The sequence below is a fragment of the Ixodes scapularis genome, unplaced genomic scaffold (assembly GCF_016920785.2).
Source record: "Ixodes scapularis isolate PalLabHiFi unplaced genomic scaffold, ASM1692078v2 PGA_scaffold0__279_contigs__length_252992795, whole genome shotgun sequence".
Classification (NCBI taxonomy): domain Eukaryota; kingdom Metazoa; phylum Arthropoda; class Arachnida; order Ixodida; family Ixodidae; genus Ixodes; species Ixodes scapularis.
This window is the reverse complement of record NW_024609835.1, coordinates 168988608-169009651: the sequence shown is the minus strand read 5'-3', so window position 1 is coordinate 169009651 and position 21044 is coordinate 168988608. Positions and strand designations below refer to the sequence as shown.

General features: G+C 47.7%; 1 protein-coding gene across 1 annotated transcript in view; it reads left to right on the top strand.

Annotated features, from left to right (window-relative positions):
- The first annotated feature begins 1166 nt into the window (after positions 1 to 1166).
- The window catches only part of LOC120849525, a 45271-nt gene continuing 25393 nt past the window's right edge, over positions 1167 to 21044 (top strand). The window contains exon 1 of the mRNA XM_040505030.2: positions 1167 to 2371. Within this exon, the coding sequence (XP_040360964.2) occupies positions 1189 to 2371 (1183 nt within the window). The 5' untranslated portion in view covers positions 1167 to 1188. The remainder of the gene's footprint in view (positions 2372 to 21044) is intronic.

The window sequence follows — 21044 nt, the reverse complement described above, 5'->3', positions numbered from 1 at the left end:
GAACCCCCGTCATCGTGTGATGATTCGACACCTTTTGACGACCGGCCTGCACTTCATCTAGCAACACTGGATTGGACCCTCTACGGAAGCACCGCAGCGACACCTACTTCCGCTACAGATGCCATAAAGCCATCGACGCAGTCTCTTCTCTTCAGTGGGCTTGGTGGCAGCGAGACGAATATGCCACTGAGTTTCTTCTGTCTCACCCTACAGGTAGAGTTTGTTTCTTTGCCAGACGGTTTTAAGTCCGATGATCGCTTTCTTTTGCTGCTACCGGGCCCACTGGTTGGCATTTGTTCTGATATATTGTCATGGTTTAGGATATGTTCATCTATCCTGTTGTGTAGTGGCGATATTGAATCTAACCCTGGCCCCGAGACGCTAGCTCTCCTTCAGCAATTACTAACTGGCCAAACACAAATTGCTGCGGACGTTACTTCTATCAAAAACAGACAAGAGGCTCTGGATGCTAAGTTTGCCGCCTACGAATCTCGACTTGTTGCAATCGAAGCTGGCTCGTCCCAGATATCTGATATCGCCCGACGGTTGCAGTGTCTAGAAAGAAAGAGTGCCGCTCTCGAAACAGCTGTCTGTCAACTTACAGATAAGAATGATGATTTGGAAAACCGTTCTCGCAGAAACAACTTGGTCGTGTATGGTCTAGAAGAGCCTGTTAATGAAACCCCTGCATCACTACTGGATAGTGTAACTGAACTGTTGACCAGAAAACTGTCTGTGACTTGCGATGCCATAGAACGCTGTCATCGTATTGGTATCCCCGCACAAGGTAAAATACGACCTATAATTTTTAAATTGATGGACTTCCGTGACAAAATGCGGATACTCAAAAATGTTTCTAAACTTAAAGGCACACGGATATTTATTAACGAGGATTTTTCACCTCGTATTAGAGACATTCGAAAACAACTCTGGCTTAGTACTGCCGAATTCCGAAGAAATGGCGCAAAGGTCCGTCTACGTTACGACTACGCTCTTGTTGACAACGACCGATACTCGTGGGATTCAACAAATAGAACGCTGATAAAAGTTCCTCCTCCGGTTCTTGCCACCGGATCGAACTGACAGTTACCGAATAAACCATTGTCTGTATTAAACATTAATGCTCGGAGCCTTGTCCCTAAATTTACAGAGTTCTCGTGCATTGCAGCTTCTTATTCACCGCACGTGATGTGTGTTACGGAAACCTGGTTACACGATGGCATTCTTGATTGCGAATTTACACCTCCTAATTACAACGTGGTACGATGCGATAGGTCTTCTAGAGGTGGTGGTGTCGCGCTTTTTTTTAAATCTGGTATTAGCTTTTCGGTTCTTCCCTGTTTACCTAACACAGAGTCTTTATGGTGTAAGGTGCAGCTTGATAAGTTCGTTCTTGTTATCGGAGCGGTTTATCGCGCTCCTAGTTCGGGCCTGCAAACGATCTTTGATATATATGACTACATTCACAAATACAATCTGGCGAATTTCAAGCTTATCTTGCTGGGCGATTTTAATGCACCCGATATAAACTGGGAAACGCTAGTGGTTGGCTGTCGCGACAGGGCCATTTGTGATGCTCTAGTAGATATAGCTGTGTCATTCGACCTAGATCAGGTTGTCAAAACGTGCACCAGAGATAATTCTGTTCTTGATCTTGTTTTTCTAACCCATAGTATCGCAAACCTAGGTTATGACTGCGAGGTGGCCGAGGGAATTTCTGATCACAAAGCTGTCCTTGTCAGCCTTAACATTCGTGTCAAGCGTTCGAACCCTGAATTCGTCACGTTCCTTGATTTCAACAGAGCTGACGATGTGTCAATTATTGATGAACTTAGTTTTTATTTTGATGATTTTTGTGCCATAAGTCTAGACGCTGATGTCAATACGTTGCTTAGATATTTCAACTCCCTTATAGAAAAATGCATCAACAAATTTGTACCTGTTACTAGAAAGAAAAAGAACCCTGCGCACCCCTGGATTACGAGAGAGGTGCTGCAGTTGATGCGGCAAACGAAGAGGAGACGTCGTTCAACGAAAGATAACACAGAATCAGTTGTTCATACCTCGTTTGAATATCTGAAAACAACCTTGAAAGAAAAGATGTTAACAGCTAAAACCAAATATTTTAATGTAACTTTGTCTGAATTTATGAAATCAAATCCTGCCAAATTTTGGAGATCTATTATTCCAAGATGTAGTGTATCACAGAGTTTTACTATTGAAGGTGAATCTGTAAGTGAGCCGACAAAGATAGCGAACTGTTTCAATGATTATTTTAAATCTGTATTCAGTCGTGACAACGGCAATGATTCAGAGTTTTTCTTTGAAGGTATATACCCAGCTTTATCTGATTTAGAGATTAGTGTTTCGGGTGTCCTCAATCTACTAATGAAACTTGACTGTAAGAAAAGCCCTGGCCCTGATGGAATTCCAAATTCTTTTCTTCGCCGTTATTCACTTTGGAGTTCAAAATACCTATCTGTCATTTTCAAAAAATCTATTTCTACTGCAACAGTGCCTCAGTCATGGAAGTCGGCTAAAATTATCCCCTTGTTCAAGTCAGGCAACAAACAGGTGGTCACAAACTACAGACCCATTTCGCTCACATCGTCTTCATGCAAACTTTTGGAACATATTGTCTATAAACAGATATCTGAGTACCTCGAGACTAATTTTATTCTTTGCCCTCAACAGCATGGTTTTCGTCGTGGTTACTCCACCTCAACCCAACTTCTTGAATTCACTCACGACATAGCTTTAGCTTTAGATAAAAGAGTACAACTTGATGCCATCTTTGTAGATTATTCTAAGGCTTTTGATAAGGTACCACATCATAAGCTTCTTCAGAAATTACAAGCGATATTAAATAATACGTCATTAGTTAATTGGATCGAAGATTACCTAAAAAATAGATCACAGTTTGTTTCATACAGGGATGTTCATTCTAGCAATGTCTCAGTTAGTTCCGGTGTCCCACAGGGATCAGTTTTAGGTCCTCTTTTGTTTTTACTTTATATTAATGACGTTGCAAATGGTCTTCAAGTTAAAATTCGCCTCTATGCAGATGATTGCGTTTTGTACAACGAAATCAACTCGGTAGATGACCATGCCTTACTAAATGACTCTCTTGAACGGTTTTTGAATTGGAGTAAAAAGTGGCAGATGGAAATTAATTTTGAGAAATCCGTAGTTATGTCATTTACTAATAAGAAGGAACCGTCTGTTTTTAGCTATGGTACTCGTAATATAATTCTGCGTCAAGTTCACGAATACAAGTATTTGGGTATTTTTTTCACGCCTAGTCTCAAATGGGATAAGCACATCAGTTCTATTTGTTCTCGTGCTCTGCAAAGGCTAGGATACGTCAAGAGAACTTTAAAATCTTCAACTAGGGATGTTAAAATAACGGCGTACAAGACCTTGATTAGACCTATCTTAGAGTACGGTTGTGTGGTGTGGGATCCCTATCTAAAAGGTGATATAAAGCAGATTGACGCAATACAATCAAAGGCAGCTAGATTTATTTGTAATAGATATGACCGCAATTTTTCTCCTACATCTGCCATGACTGACATAGGACTTACGCCTCTTGATTCTAGACGCGCTGTAGAACGGCTCAAGCTCCTGCATAAAATAGTGAATAATAACTGTACACTTAATCGAGAAAAATATGTTAGTTTTGTTACTGAATCACGCACTAGAAGCTTCCATCCATTAAATCTTGTACCATACAGAGCCCACCTTAACTGTTTTAAATATTCTTTTTTTCCTAGAACGATAGAAAACTGGAATAACATAAATGGATCCATTCGTTGTCTCGATTTTGATAAGTTTGTGTTAGAAATACAGTAGGTGTTCTGGTATGGTGCCTGGAATCTGTACTTGAAGTGTATGTGATTGTTTTTGTAATATTTTGATATTGCATTTTTCAAGGTTTTCTAAGTTTTGATTGTAGGGTGTGTACATCTTTAATCGATTGTCTTTTTGAATGTATATGTATGTTTTCTCTCCACTCCTGCGATGACCTCATCGAGGTCGCAGTATTTTGAAATAAATAAATAAATAACTGTGAAATCACCCCAAGCTTCCACCGTGCTTTTTAAGCACACCATAGAACTTAGCATCCGCCATTGATGATACGTTTCGTCAGTGCGCTTCTTGGCCACGAATGTGATTTCAAATATTCGTCGACGAGTTCATTGGTGACGAGCGCATACGTCCGAGTGACGCAGTTTTCGTGTCCAATGCGTGAGCTGGCGTCGGCTGATGTCATTTTGGCCTTTGTATGCATTGCAAAGAGGATATTTAGAACCATGCACACATGATAATAACATCATAGCACACTGACAATAATGCGCACGAAACGGGCCAAGTTACAGGAAATAAATTTTACGCGTAAAAATAATTATGTCTGTAACTTGTTAATTACAAAGACGAACACATCTTTGAGCATCTAAGTTTATTAGTATGTGTTGATGCATTGTTATATTACAGGTCATATCATATACGAACTTTGAGCAAACGCCAGCTTGTCACTTAAAAAATGAACCAAAAAACACTGCGATCAAATGAAATTCATTCCAACGCAAGCACGTTATATCAAAGTCCTCAGAACTGCCGATTCATAAAATCGTCGAGTAGAACAAGAGGTTAAAGATCGCAGGCGCTTTTTCGCTAAAAGTTGCTGTGGTTATTCGGTGACCCAGGGCTGAGACAATTTCCCCTAGGCCCTACACGCGAGTTATACCCTTCGTGTCGATTCTCAGAAATTCAAGCTTTCCAAGGAAGCTAGAAAAAGACGAACATCTTATCCTAAAGGCTATATCGTAAAATCGTTGATTAGTACAAAACGTAAAGATAGCAGAAGCTTCCTCACTAAACGTTTCTGTGAATATGCGGTTACCTGGGGCTGAAACAACTTCCCCAAGGCCCAGCGTGCTACTCATACATTTCGCATCGATTCTCAGACAATCCAACATTGAAACAAAGCCAAGAGTATGCGAAAATTGCATGCTAAAAACCTAATCGATCCTCGAACACATCCGGGAAGCCGAGCACCACTACGGCGATATGACTGATTCTGTCTCACAGGTGCCAATACTCAGAGCGATCTCGCACAGAAAAGGTAAAAGTCTCATTCCTTCAGATCTTCACGTTATACCTGCATAAGAGAGCACGAAGAAGTCCGAAATCGTCGGCAAGCAGTTGCACATCACGACTGTGCACACCGAACAAACTCTCATCCACCAGCTCTGGGCGCTGCCATCTTACCAGTGACATCACGGCTCGTTGCTATGGTATTGCGTGTGACCAATCGCGGTGAGAAGCGGCACTGGGAAAAGCGTGGCGCTACTCGGGCAGCTACGCTGCCACATAAAGTGGCTCTAGCGAACGTTACCCAACGTTATTAGATTAACTCAGTTACGGAACTGCTCATAGACGCTGCATACACGAACAGTACCACCCCCCCCCCCCCCCTCACTCACCACGGCTCGCCAAGCAACACCTCCTAGAAGACAAGGCCGTAGTGCTCTTCTCGTGACGTCGCAAAGGAAGGCCATCGGGGGCGCGCGTCGAAGCGAATGCAACGCGCGTAGATCGACCGTCGTAACGCGTTTTTAGTCACATACGCGTGTCATATTAGCTAAAATGAAAGCTGCAGGTAGCAACGGCTCTAGAAAACATTTTATTACACGAGCAAAATATTACACCGCTAAATAATCGGTACGAAATGGCACGAGGTATGCGTACAAGACGTCTATCGAAAAATGTGATTGTCTTAATTAAGTCGAAGACATTGAGTCATGCAATTATTGTTGTAGGAATGCATATTTTATACAGAAATACTTTGACAAAATGGCGAGACACGCAGTGATTTTGAAACAGCAAAACAGAACAGTTAAAAATCAGGTAGACATAGTCAACGCGGACAAGGCAAGACAACAGTTTCTCACGATCATGTAAGCGACGTTATCGCGTGCAGTCACTGAATTCTTGCATCATACCCCGGCCACATGGCAAAATTAATGTAATTTCGATCGAATGACATTATAGGGTCGACAAATCCGCTTGCGGCGCTCGTATAATCACTCAAGACCGCGAGCTGATTAAATCCTACATCACTGAATGAAAATATATTAACGTTTCCCTGTGGCAGGGGTACTAAACTTACTACTAAGTCTACTAATTTACTTCTCCCTATGGGCTCGAGCTGCCTTAGAACAAAACATAACTTGTTTTGTATATAAGAATACTATCACCTTAATACAGTTAGGATTCTAGTATAAACGCGGAAAAGGCAATAAAATAACTTTAGTATAAATAAACACAGAATCACAAACAACTCACTTTCAATAATCACACAAACTTGATTTTCATCTTCCAGTGAAAACTAGATTAGCGCGCATATTTACAAATGTCGACGCAACTGCATACGAATAATGACAAGGAACAAAATTGCAATTTATCATGCGATAAAAAAAAAACGATTGCAGCATCTTACTTGCGTCCTACATGAACAAAAAAGCCCGTAAATAAGTTGTTTCTCACCTGTCGATCGTATCCATACGTCCCACAATATCCGTGACGAACACATTAGAATACGAACTCCAAGAAGCCTCTCTCTGTCGAGAGAGAGGTCTATCGATTAGTCGACCAGAGCCTTCGCTGGCTAGTTGTCAAACATCACTCAAACCGTAGCAGGACTTGTTTCACAAATGCACGCAAAATGCCGTAGTATCAAGCGAACACACAAAAAAACTACCCGAGACTACGGTGATGACAGAAATACGACGGGAAACAAGTCTCAAAAGCACCACACACGAGAGCAACGTCGACGAAAGCAGCGGCGACGAGAGCAACGGCGACGAGAGCAGCGGCGACGAAAGGCTTAACGTTGTCGACCCATCTCTTGCTGGTGTGGGCTCCCTGCGACAACGACTGGATTTCTTTTCGGTTTGCTTCCCTTCTGAGATGTCTCAGCGTTCCTTTTCAGACAGTCAGCAGCTCACACACAACGTAAATTTACCAGAATCGAAGCCATGTGGCATCAGCAGCATCGCAGCCGGTCCTTTCGAAAAGTGTGGGGTGCTGCGGAACTGCACGTAGTCCCGCGGTTACGGGAATACTCATAAATATAATTTTGGTACTCTCAACCTTGGTAGCGCGTTATATAATACGTTTATATTATATATATAATAAATTGTACAAGACTGCACCTTTAAAACGTATATTAATGTCGGATAAACGCGCATGAACGAACACCACCGCGCCGCTTGTCAAGGGACATTGTTTTCACGTCGGTAGCGTATTCTCACGTAGTTGCGCCATGGACTTCCTTCCTCCGCCATTGTGACGTAACCTCTCAGAGCGCTCTGGCCTTCTTCTCTAGGAGGTGTTGCGCCAAGTGTCGCTCGACGCGCCGCCGGACACCTGCTTTGGAAACTGCAGCGTGTTTTATGGGAATCGGGCACGGTGAAATCGGGTCGGGATCGCTGGGATCGCTACGTACGTTTCGAAGCACGGCGTCTAGATGGCGCTTCATCTCTGCTCTTTGGAACGCACAGTTATGAAACGAAAATCTAGATGGCGCTTCGAACGACACTTGGCGGATTGAAGTGAGTGAGGGGGGATACCCCCTTCTGCTTGAGTTCCACAACTGAGGTAATCTAGTAACGTTGACGTTACCTGAGCAAGCTCAGTTTCACAGCTCCACCTGTGACGTGGGCTCAGGGGTGGTCACGAGAACTAGCAGCGCTGCGGTCGAGCCTTGCTTAGAGTGCCTTCATACACACGCGCGCTTTTGCTTGAGTGGTGACATCTCAGCCATTTTTCCGCCCAATAGTTTTTTTTATGCTATTTGAAGTGCGCGCAATCCGGTGTCACTCAGCTCGAGCGCGTAGCTTTGGCTAATGCATAGACGCAATTTTACCGCCCAAGTCACGCACCGAGTGCGCGAGAGTGTCACGCGCTGGCACATTCAGGGTAACAATGGATGTCTTCACCCCGAGACAGACAGACATGGAGGCACCCTAGCCTTGCTTCCGGATCGCCTAGCCCGCCAAGTATGAATAGCAATGCTTGAGCTTGGGCGAGTTGTTGATTCATACTAACACTTCACAGCGCAAGAAAGCAGACGCACACAGAAATAAATTTCAAACACTCAAAGGAAGAACACTCACAATGCGCTGACTCTGATCTCTGTGGTGTATTACACTTCATCATCTTTTTTAGAGCGCAGCTCTTAGGGGCCCGTTTCCGGCTTGAGCGGCGTCGGCGTCGCCGTCGGTGTAACCGCGAGGTCACGTGACCCCCCGAGGTCACGTGACACCCCAAGGTCACGTGACCCCTTAGGTCACGTGACCCCCAGAAGTCACGTGAGCCCCTGAAGCCACGGGACCCCCTTGTGGTCACGGGACCCCCGAGGTCACGTGACCCCCTTAGGTCACGTGAACCCCGGGGGTCACGTGACCCCAGAAGTCACGTGACCCCCTGAGGTCACGTGACCTCAAGGAGTCGCCTATCCCTCAGTACGCTTCCCTCTTCCTCCTCAAGAGCTGCGCTCTAACCGGCGTTGCAGGGAATTGTAAACGGCTTTCATTTTTTAGAGCGCAGCTCTTAGGGGCCCGTTCCCGGCTTGAGCGGCGTCGCCGTCGGCGTTGGCGTCGCCGTCGCCGTCGCCGTCGGCGTCGGCGTAACCAAGGTCATCCCAAGGTCACGTGACCCCCAAGGTCACGTGACCCCTCCCAAGGTCATCTCAAGGTCACGTGACCCCACGTGACCCCCTGAAGGTCACGTGACCCCTCGAGGTCACGTGACCCCTTCCAAGGTCATCTCAAGGTCACGTGACCCCAAGATGACCCCACGTGACCCTTTGAAGGTCACGTGACCCCTCTGAGGTCACGTGACCCCCGAGGTCACGTGGTCGCCTCCCCAAGGTCACGTGACCCCCGAGGTCACGTGACCCCCAAGGTCACGTGACCCCTTCCAAGGTCATCTCAAGGTCACGTGACCCCTCTGAGGTCACGTGACCCCTCTGAGGTCACGTGACCCGCCGAGGTCACGTGACCCCTCCAGGTCACGTGGGGGTCACCTTTGGGGTCACGTGGCCTTGAGGTCACCCCCAGGTCACGCCTCCCCGAGGTCACGTGACCCCCTCCCCGAAGTCACGTGACATCCCCCCCGGAGCATAGTAAAGAATGATTGGAGGAGGAGGAGAAGGGGGAGGGGTCTACCCTCCCCTCAGTACCCTTCACTCCTCCTCCTCAAGAGCTGCGCTCCAATTCGGCGTTACAGGGATTTGTAAACGGCTTTCACTTTTTTTTGCTATTATACGCTTGAAAGTAAAAAAAAAAAAGGAAGAAAAGAAAAAGAGCAGGAAGCTCTCAACGCGGTGGCAAAAGACGACGCGCGAGACAGGGAAGCAAGATCCGACTGCAGCGCCGCTAGTTCTCGTGACCGCCACCTGGGCCACTCGCCTCTGCAGGCGAGAATAGGGAGCTGCGAAAGTGATCTTTCTCCAGTAACGTTGGCTCTACCTATACATCGTTTCAGCTTCGGTCCAGACGCAGCCGATGCTACAAGCGCGAGCATGTGGCCCAGAACAGTGCTCGCACTGCACGAGCGGGTGTGCTTGGCAGGGATGCTGAAAGCCCGGAGCTCGCGCTTGTAGCTTTGGCTGCGTTTGGACCGAAGCTGAAACGAAGTATAGGATCAAGTAGAGCGAAAGCTCGCGCTGCAGAACGCACGATCCTGGGTTCAATCTTTTTCCCTGCCCGTTTCGATCTGGATGAGCATCGAACCGGCGTGCGGTAGTTTATAGACCCGTTGCTCTCGGGTAGGGGCCGCGAGCGCGTCAGCAAGACGCGACCATGTTATGCTGGCAGCACCATTCAGGCGGCGCTGTAGCGTTCGCTTTTCCACGCGCCGCGTTCGAATTCAAGCACCTGTCAGCATCTGTACACGCGCAATGACAAAACGTCTAAAAAAATTGAAAAAATAGAATAAAATATAATTATGCAGCTCGCGACCTCACTGTACCATTAAACATTCCTTTCAGCTTTTTATTTGTATTGCTTTCTATCATACCCTCCTTGAGCCCGCATGTTTCACTTTACGTGATAGCGAAGCCGGAGTTACCTGGAAAAACGTGTTCCCCTGAACGATGCTCGCACTGCACGAGCGCGCGCTTGGCAGGGACACTGAAAGCTCGGAGCTCGCTCTTCTAGCCTCTGTTACGCTGGCACTTATAGGATGGAACGGAGTATAAAGAAACCGCAGTGGGGAAGCGTATTGACGCATGTTCAGAATGCAAGCCAAGTATTCCATTTTGCTCGACTGGAGCGCTGCTCAAATCTTGAGAGCTACGGGCCTATCACTACTGTGTGATGCACGTTAAAGGCCCGAGGCTAGTCGTTGTACTGCGCTGGATAAATTTCTCATCTACAGCCGGGAGACTCGTCGCCCGTTGAGTTTGCGCTGAATAAACGTACACACAACCCAATTTTCTTTCGGCAACAAGCACTTTCAGTTGGTTCCTGAACACCTTAAGGTCGCTGTATATTGTCACGAATGACAAGTGATGAGGCGACGGAAACTGAAGTAAACTAAACGTTTAACGGGGCGAACTTGTGTTCAAAACAAAAAGGAAACAGAAGATAACAATAAAGCGTCGCGGGCGTCAATGGCGCCGTAACAGCAGGATCGAACGCGGGTGCGAGGCTGAATTTGGCTCGCCACGCGAAGCCCCTTAATGTACACGCGTGAGCTTCTGGAATAATCGGCGTAGAAGGTTCGAAGCGTAGAACATTCAGACCTAGAAGAAGCAACAATGCTATCGAATTCAGAGAACATTAAACTGAAAGAATAATTAAAATACGAGTAACACCCAGGAAGCAAACCCTGGCGCTTCGCGTGGGAAGAAAGCACGATAACCGTTAGTTTACGGCCGCGCTACCTGCTCGACCAGCTGCTCGCGCGGCAATATATCAAGTTCGGCATTTTCAATATTGATAAACAGAGATTGTATCCAATACAATGGAGATGGTTTACAGGCGGTGTAATTACTGTAAGTACTGCGGGTAGTAGTGGAACGAGGAGGGACATGAATGTTTACATCACGTAAAAACGAAGCACTTTCAGATGCGGTATCTACGTATTTGAACAGAAAAACTAAGTCGCGCTCTGCTCTTTTATTCGTCAAAGGTATCAAAAAAATCTTATTCAGCAGAGAACTGTAGTCGAAATAGAAACGGCGTTGGCAGTAGCGATAATAAACAATACATGTTAGTTTGTGTTGCACATTTTCAATGGTCATTTTTTGTTCTTGATAAAACATTCCGGGCCACAAGATCGAACTCAAGCGTAGACTTAACGGGCAAAAAATAAACGAGTAATGGAGGCCGGGTTTTTGAATGGCTGAGTAATGTGACATGCATTACTCAGCCATTTAAATCTACGTTCTTCTTTCGCAAGAGACGAGGCGGTTGCCACGGAGATGTGCATGCGTAAAGTGGGGCAGTCTATGCAGGAAAGCGAGAACATGGCTGTTAGGAGCCTATGGGGATGATCTTTAATAGACAGCCGCCAATGATCGCTGTATGTACCGTTACTTCTTAGTAAGATTTACATTCCTTGGAATGTCGAGAAACAATATTGTGGAACAATACTTTGCGGAAGCAGCACCATATTTCTAACATCGTTCACGGTCGATGTGGTCACTGACCAACAAACTTCTTTCAAATTATCAGTATCAAAAGGCGCATGGCTAGTATTATAGGGGTGGCGATTAGATTAGCGTGTCGTCGCGTGAGCGTTGTGCGTGTGTGTAATCTGTCTTCTAATTCCTTGTCTACGTTAAATGTATAATACGTGTGCAAATGTGAAATACGTGTTGATCAAATGTGAATGTCATGAGCGTATGTAAACAGTTTTGACGGGCGTCCGTCTGGTTAGGAATGCTCTAAAACTTAAGCTTTAAATTCAAACCGCGCTTTAATAAACGCAAAGATCCCGACGTTTCGGGGCCAACTCGGCCCCCTTCATCACGGGTGACTGTTTCTGTCCCGCGAAACGGCCTGCCCACGATCCCGAACACCCCCGGGTGCTCACCGGATTATCTCTCTTAACCCTGAAACCTAGCTGCTGGGAAGGGCCCCCGTTGACCTGCTTTCATTGCGACGTGTGCACTGAATATGTCACGACTCTAACAGGAGGCGCTTCCTCCAGTTTTTCTCCATTCAGAGGATGGCGCTGTTTTCGAGGTCGATGGAGCTCGATGGAGGGGTTTGTATTTTCGACCTGTTCAGCCAGAGCGCTTCCCTCCACATGCTTCTTCACGATGTCGTAGCGATGGCGCCGCAGGCGCTCTTGAAAATTCTTCGTTTCCTCAACGTATGACATGGGGCAGTGAGTGCAAAAAATTTTGTGAACCAGTTCCTGTGCTTTTTCCCTCGGGGGGCGATCCTTTGGTTGGGGAGAAGGCCGCCGATGGTCGAGACTGGCTTGTGTAAGACCGCTATGCCGTACTGTCGTAGTACTTGAGCAAGAACCTCGCTTGTGCCCTTCACGTTAGGTACACACACGCGGGTGGCGGGGCGGCGTCTTGGGTTGAAGGGGGGGCGTCGAAGTCGCTTGATTGTGTTGTTTATGAATCTAGCTGGGCACCCACTTTTCCAGGGATCTTTTTTGATTGTCTCGATTTCTTTCCGGAAGGTCTCCTCTTCTTTCCGGAAGGTCTCCTCGGAAGACGTATGTGTCCTAGGGTGTCTCGATGAAAAGTCCAGGTGTGTGTCGACTTCCTATACACATGGAAGTCCGGGTGGCCGGATTTCACACTGCACAGACGTCTAGGAATGGGAGATAGTTGTCTGACTCGCACTCGATGTTGAATTGAATAGCTGGCTCGATGAAGTTTAGATATATGTTGAGACGGTCGATCTCACTGTTCTTTACAACGCAAAAGCAGTCGTCGACATACCGCAGGAAACACGCGGGTTTGGGAAGAAAGTGTCCAGGGCTCTTTTCTCGATCGCCTCCATTGCAAGGTTTCCCACAGTTACGGAAACCGCAGCACTCATAGCCGTACCACTGGTTTGTCTGTAAAACGGCAAGCAAAAGAAAAATAAGTGATGGTTATGCAGAATTTTAGTAGACACATATCTCGTCCTCCTGAAGGCACGTTCTTTTGGAGAGCCTCGTGTCAGGCGAGAAGTTCGTCCGCGCCACAGACACTGCCAGAGGAACAGGCACACTTGCGAAAAGCGACACGACGTCGAAGGAGACAAGGCTCTCGTCGTCCGGCAGTTCGAGGCCCGATGTGAGCTCGATGCTGCGGTCTCCGTCACTATGGCAAACATTGCAATGGAGGCGATCGAGAAAAAAATCCCTGGACGCTTTTCCCCCAAAATCTGTGTGTTTCCTGTGGTATGTCGACGACTGCTTTTGCGCTGTAAAGACCAGTGAGATAGACCATCTCCACACACATATAACCTCTATCAAGCCAGCTATTATATTCACGATCAAGCGCGCGTCCTACGGCTGTCTCCCATTCCTAGATGTCTGTGCAGTAAAAAGGTCCCGCCGCCTGGACCTTTCATCGAGCCACCCTAGGACACATAAGTCTCCCGTGGCTTCGGCACCCGTGAGACGGGCGATGACGATCTGCTCCTCCAAGGAGACCCTCCGAAAAGATATCGAAACAGTCAAACAAGACCTCAGGAAGAATGGTTTCCCAGCTAGATTCGTAAACAACACAATCAAGCAACTTCGACGCACCCCTTCAACCCAAGACGCCGCCGCTCCTCCCACCCGCGTGTGTGTACCCTACATCAAAGGCACAAGCAAGCTTCTTGCCAGAGTACTACGACAGTACGGCATAGCGGTCTCAAACAAGCCAGTCTCGACCATCGGCGCCCTTCTCTTACTACGAAAGGATCGCCCCCCGAGGGAGTGACCACAGGGACTGGTTTACAAAATTCCCTGCGGTAACTGCCCCGCATCGTACGTTGTGGAAACAAAGAACTATCCAGAGTGTCTGCGGAGCCACCGCTACGACATCGTGAAGAAAAATACGGAGGGAAGCGCGCTGGCTGAAAACGTCGAAAAGGCAAACCACTCCATCGACCTCAACAACAGCGCCATCCTCGGAATGGAGAGAAACTGGCAGAAGCGCCTTCTGTTAGAGTCGTTGCATTTTCTGTGCACACGTGGCAACGTAAGCCGGCCGACGGGGACCCTTCCCAGCAGCTACTCTTATTGGCTCGCGCCTCCTGGGTCTGCACAGGCGCAATTTAATCATTATTGGGGTAAGGGCGCAACATTTACTCCCAGTGACCTAATTGCAAGGCTGCAAAGGTTAGTCCTGGGGGTTCAACTTTGAAGGACAAAGGAGAGGGCCGCAAAAGTTGCCCTTTTCTCCATTACAAGCAAATTAGTCGCATAAGAAACTTATGGTGTGTCAACGGATTTGGTCTCCGCAAGGACTAAATATTGCTCCTCTTTTTTTAATGCGTACGAGGGTGACTATGCAGATTAGTTTGCGGCAGTGGTATTGCTTAGAAAACATCTGCTGGAGGTGCAAACACCGTTAATAATAGGCATTCCGCATCTTTATGTGACCTTAATTTCCTCGGGGAGTACGAAAGACAAACTCCATGGGCTCTGTGTGTATAGTAACCCTATAATCACTCGATTGTAAATCAAGCAACTGCTCACTAATTTCACTCCAAAAGCAGGTAGGGAGGCGCTCGTTATAACGGATGACTTCAACGCAGCGCATCAAGCCGGGGGGGTACCGCCACCTTACCGCCTAAGGTGGAAGAATAGCAGAAGTGATTGACAAGGAGCGACTCTTCCTGCTTAGAGACCCTGAGACGCCAACACGTACCGGGGCGAGCCCGTGCCGGGACATGTGCCCCCACGTGACGATGGTGAGAGGCATCCGAAGTTCAAGATGGGTGAACACCGGACGAAACCTCGGAAACGACCATTACATTCTGTGTACGAGCTGGGAGACCAGGGACTTCGGCAGGAAGAAGAACGGCAAAGCAAGGATTGTACAGTGGGACAGGTGGCGTGAGAAAAGAGCGCGAAGCTTGGCGGCTATTGAAACTATCGAGGTATGAACAAGAGAGTTAGTCCAAAACCTCGAGCGGTATACAGCGGTGGTGTACACAGCTGAGTAAAACACGGAAGTCGGCTCACATTTGCAGCACCCGTGGAAGGCGCGAAGGTGTATAACGAAGAGGTGGAAAAAACAAGAAGTCAACAAAAATCTGCGAAAGAACATTGCGGAACTGAATAAGAAACTGGAGGAGTATGCATTGAGTCTTTCAAAACAAAACTGGTACTCTATGTGAGATGGGTTGCGAGACAGCCTGGGTCTTGCACAAACCTGGAAACTTCTTCGGGCCCTGGTGAATACGGACGGGTAAAGAACGGTGGCACAGAACAAGATCACTGCCTTCATACATAAGGAGAGGATTGAAGACACCGGAATTGCAAAGCGCCCGGCCGAGACGTACCTGTGCTGGGACCCCCCGTTTGACCAACCAGGCTATCAGGGGGAGCGAACGATGAACTGGCTAATAAAGCTGGGGGAACTCGAGGCAGTACTGACGGCGATAAAGAATTCTGCGCCGGTACCGGACAAGGTTACAGCGAGGCACTTATTCAATCTAGATGAAGGATCGTTGCGGGAGCTGTTGCGCCACTTCAATGAGGAACATTGTAGGACGTGTATTACCCCAGAAAGTTGGCAGAAAGCTGAGGTATGACTTATTCCTAAACCCCAAAAAAGACTTAAGTCTAGGAAAACCCAGAACAATTTCTCTGACATTATGCGTGGGAAAGGCGTTTGAACGGATAATAATTGCAAAACTAACCAACCATATTCATCAGAATTTGTTATTCGCTTATACACAGTTTAAATTCCACCCGCAGATGTCGACGGAAGGTGTGTTGTTGTGGCTGTACGTAATCGAGAGCACGACGCGTGCGCAAACAATGTGCATTTTAGCGCTTGATCTCGAAGGGGCATTCGATAACGCATGGAAGTATACTAGAACTCAGTCGAATCAGCTGCGCGGGAAGAACTTACAACGAAGTTTTCATTCGAAACGGCAAGTGGTTCTCTTACTGGGGACTATACATCGGACCCGATCAATAGTCCAGCGATATATGCCGATGGTATTACGACCGGTTGCAAGTCCGAAAGCGACGGTCAAATGGAGGAGAGGATGCAAGCAGCGGCCAATATTACGGCAGTGCACGCGCCGAGCCGAGGGCTTCAGTGCTCGCCGGAGATGTCGGAGTTGCTGGTCATGCGGAACCCACGGGAAGGACTAAGATCAGTGTCAAAATAGACGGACAAGAGGTGCCCAAGCCGCAGGAGGTGCGAATCCTGGGGCGGCTTATTCCACAGGGAAGGAGCAACAAGAGCACACTTGACAAGCTCACCAGGGCGATGGTACAGATCAACGGCATGTTGCAGAGAAATCACAACAGGCAACACGGATTTAGAGAAAGGGAGGCTGTGCAGCTCGTGCACGCATTTGTGGTGTGAAGGGTCTTGTATGAAACTCCACATTTAAACCTAACCAAGAAGGAGGTAAAGAAACTTGATATTTTGCTGCGGAAGGCATACAATGCCCTGGAACCGCCGGAATATGCAGCCACTAAACGTTTACTTAAATTTGAAGTGCACACCACTTACGAGGAGCTGTCTAGCGCCCAGACTGGAGTGCAAGTCCGAAGACTTGGAGGAACGGACAGCTGTTGCTTGCTGGTCGACAAGCTGGGGTTTGCACGAACCGAGACGCTGCCTCCTTGCGAGAACAGAACGAGCTGGGAGACCATATTCGAGCCGGTATTCGAACAAGTAAACTGCGAGGAACATGAACCCGCCCCGGAGCGTGGAATAACGTATGGAAAGGTCCGAGGCTCTCGTTCGGACCTGAGATAGCCGACCAGGCATCCTCTATGTCGACGATGCGTGACCTTTTTTTTATTTCTATTTTTTTAGGGGGGGAGGGAGGGTTGCGGCAGCCGTGGCTACCTCGGACGGGAGCAAGATCGTCACGGAAGCATTCTTCGGAGTGTCTTGTGGTGTGGAAGCCGAGAAGCTGGCCATCGCACTGGCTATCACTTGCAAACCAAAAGCAACTATCGAACTCTCAGGGCGCGGTTCGCAACATCGCCGCGGATTTCGTGGGGGAGGTGGCGGCCAGGTTATTAAGAAGATACCCCCGGAGACGGTTCGCATCGTCTGGTCTTCAGGCCATATGGGGCATCCAGGAATTCGGCGGTTCACGCCACAGCCCGAGATTCTCTTCCGAGCCGGAACTCTATTCCTGCCTCATGCGTGGAGGACGGATAGTCGTACTCCAAATGTCTACTGGACATCCGCCTTGCACGTAGGAGATTTCCAGCACCGCACAAGTTCCTAAGTAAGGAAGGGGAACACACTCTACGACGGCTACAGACGGATACCTTTCTCACACCAGACAAGCTACACACTTGGTACTCGGACAGATCAAGTTGGCAGCCTGCCCGTGGTGCGGGTGGCAAAAGGCAAAGAGATGCCACATGATCTGGGCCTGTAAGAAGAATGGAAAAGCTTCACAAGGTCTAGTAAACAAAGAGGAGTGGTATGCGGTGCTCGCAAGCGAGTACCTAGAGCCACTCTATATGGCAGCGTAGCTGCCAGAGTAGCGACACGACGCAAAATTACCTAGATGTACGACGTCAGAAGCGCCTATAGTGATCTCCATTTTGGGCCTGGGAGGTTTCTATGGTAACCGTACTGCTAGCGACGCCGGGCGGCAACCTTTATCTAGTTGATATCTCCATTCGTTACTTGAAAAGTAGTAAAAGACCTAAAAGACGCTTTGCAGGGCGGTACGGCACGGGCCCCTGGAGGAGCGGTGCCCGTTTCTTCTGTGAAATGAGACGATTTGCAGCGTGCACGGACAAGGCGAGTGGTTTTCCGCGCCACCGGGATGGCGCGGCTTCGTGGGACGAACGTACCGTCCTTGTACTTTCGGACTTCGCTCCTATGGAACAAAATCCGATTACGCCGGCCACGACAGGACGATTGCCTTGGGACATGACTGCTGCTCGTCTGCCCCATAGTAAGAGAATGTATGCTTAGCACCATACTTCTTCAAGACCCAATCATTCATTCAAGATGAGATTATCTCACCGAGTGGCGGGCAGCGACGTCGACGACGGTATCACCCTCGTTTGGGCGATGAACAGTCGACGGGGATAAACCAAGAAGGACAGCACGGTGGTCTACAGAGGATTGTTAACACCATCAAAAGAGACGGACGTTGGATATGAGGTGTTCTTGCCGACAGGCCAAGTGGTCGTCCGAAAGTTTACCTGCATGCAAAATGTCAATATTTTTCCCTGGTGTAGCACGCATACCCGTGTTAAAGGGGCCATGAAATGATTCTTTAACTTCCTTTTTTCTTAGCCTTAATCCTCAACTCAAAAGGGAACAGTGGAATCACGTGGTCGTGACATGCTAGGGCACCGGTGCGATAACCCCAAGCTTCCACCGTGCTTTTTAAGCACACCATAGAACTTGTCATTCGCAAGTGCACTCATGTGCACTCATTGGCCACGAACGCGAATTGAAATATTCATCGACGAATTGATTGTTGACGAGCGCATACGCCCGAGTGACGCAGTTTTCGTGTCAAATGCGTGAGCTGGGGTCGGCTGTCGTCATTTTGGCTTTTGTAGGCATTGCAAAGAGGATATTTAGAACCATACACACATGATGATAGCATCATAGCACACGGACATTAATGAGTACAAAAACGGGCCCAGCTATAGAAAATAAATATTACACTCGTAAAAATAATTGTCTGTAACTTGTTAATTACAAAGACGAACGCACCTCTGAGCATATAAATTTAATAGTGTGTGTTGATGCATTCTTATAGATCAGGTCATTTCATATCCGTCATTTGAGCAAACGCCAGCTTGTCACTCGAAAAAAAAACAAAAAAAACACTGCAATCAAATGCAAGCTATTGCAACGAAAGGGCGTTTATCAAAGTCTTCAGAACTGCCAATTCGTAAAATCGTCGATTAGTACAAAAGGTTAAAGGTCGCAGGCGCTTCCTCGCTTAAAGTTGCTGTGATTATTCGGTGACCCAGGGCTGAAACAACTTCCCCTAGGCCCTCCCACGACGTATACCTTTCGTTTCAATTCTCAGAAATTCCAACCATCAAAGGAAGCTAGAAAATGCGAAAATGTTATTTTAAAAGCGATATCGTAAGATCGTTGAATAGTACAAAACGTGAAGATCGCAGGAGCTTCCTCGCTAACAGTTTGTGATTACGGGGTTACCTGGGGCTGAAACAACTTCCCCAAGGCCCAACATGCGACGCATACAATTCGCATTGATTCTCAGACATTCCAATGTTTAAACAAGGCTAGGAGTATGCGAAAATTGCATGCAAAATGTCTTATCGATCCTCGAACACATCCAGGAATACGAGCACCGCTACGGCGATATGACTGATGCTGTCGCACAGGTGGTAATATCCAGACCGATCTTGCACAGAAAAGGTATGAAGTCAGATTCTTTCAGATCTTCACGCTATACCTGCATCAGAGAGCACGAAGAAGTCCGAAATCGTCGGCAAGCAGCGGCCCATTACGACTTCCGCGCACCGAACAAACTCGTATCCACCAGCGCTGGGCGCTGCCATCTTACCGGTGACATCACGGCTCTTGCGAGGTCACGTGACAAGTAGTCACTCGGTTGCTAAGGAAACCGAGCCAGCTCAGCTCGTTGCTATGGTACCGCGTGTGACCAATCACGGTGAGAGGCGGCACAGGGAAAAGTGTGGCGCTACTCTGGCAGCTACGCTGCCATATCGAGTGCCTCTACCAGGATCCAGTGACTTTAGCGCATAACAGCTCGGAGTACGTGGAGCGAAAGCTCATGCTGCAAAACCCAGAATCCTGGGTTATACCCCCCCCCCCCCCCCCCCCTGCCAGTTTTGATCTGGATGAGCATCGCACCGGCGTGCGGTCGTGTATCACTACTGCCAGATGCATGTTAAAGACCCCAGGCTAGCGGTTGTACCGCACTGGCTAAATTTCTCATCTACAGCTCGGGGACTCGTCACTTATTGAGAGAGAAAGAAAGTAAACATTTATTCGCACCCAAAAGTTTCTCCTGGGTCATTTTCCTTGCCACTCCTCGCCCAGCACGTTTCTAACGTGCTGAACTAAGCGTGTGTTGAGGCAGACCAAGTTCTAGGCTGTATAAACATATGCACAATACAATTTTTTGCCACATTTACGTCATCAAGCTTTGCGAACGCAAGACCTAAAGAAGTAGTCCCCTTTTATTCTCGCAATTTCGCCGCGACCAAGATTCTTCTGAATTATTGGCGGTCCTGGCGAGTGCAGACCAGTTACTCTCGGGCAGGGGGCGCGATACGTCTGCAAGACTGAAGAGCGCCAAATGTATTTTATAAACAAGTACCGCTAATCTGGTACACGCTGGGACGCACTGAAGCCAAAATTAGCGGAGCGTCGTTGCCAATCTACAGGGTGATTCAGGGAGATACCAGCCCAGACAACACCTGGACATCCCTAGGATGTCCTCAGGACAGCCTTTGGAGGACATTATGATGTCCTGAGGATGTCCTCAAATGATCCTGGAAATATCCTAAAAACGTCCTATTGTCCGGCCTCAGGACATCCTCAGAACGTCCTCAGGAGGGCAGCCAAGGATTTTTCTAGTACATTTTTAGGACAATGCACTGCAGGTGCAGCTGTTCACTGAGCTGTTAGGATGCTTTCATTTTTATTGTTTCTAGGTTTTCTCCAATTGGATTTTGAACCTGAAGATGCCTGCAAGAGCTACCTGCAGGAAAAAGAATGCTTTGTTGTGCACTATTTTAAAGTTAAATTCACACACAAATTCTAGATCACTAGTCAGTGAGAGGCTAAAAACATAGGGCAAGGGAAAGGAGGAAGCAAGCTGGCGGAATGCTGAAGAGGAGAGAAGAAAACC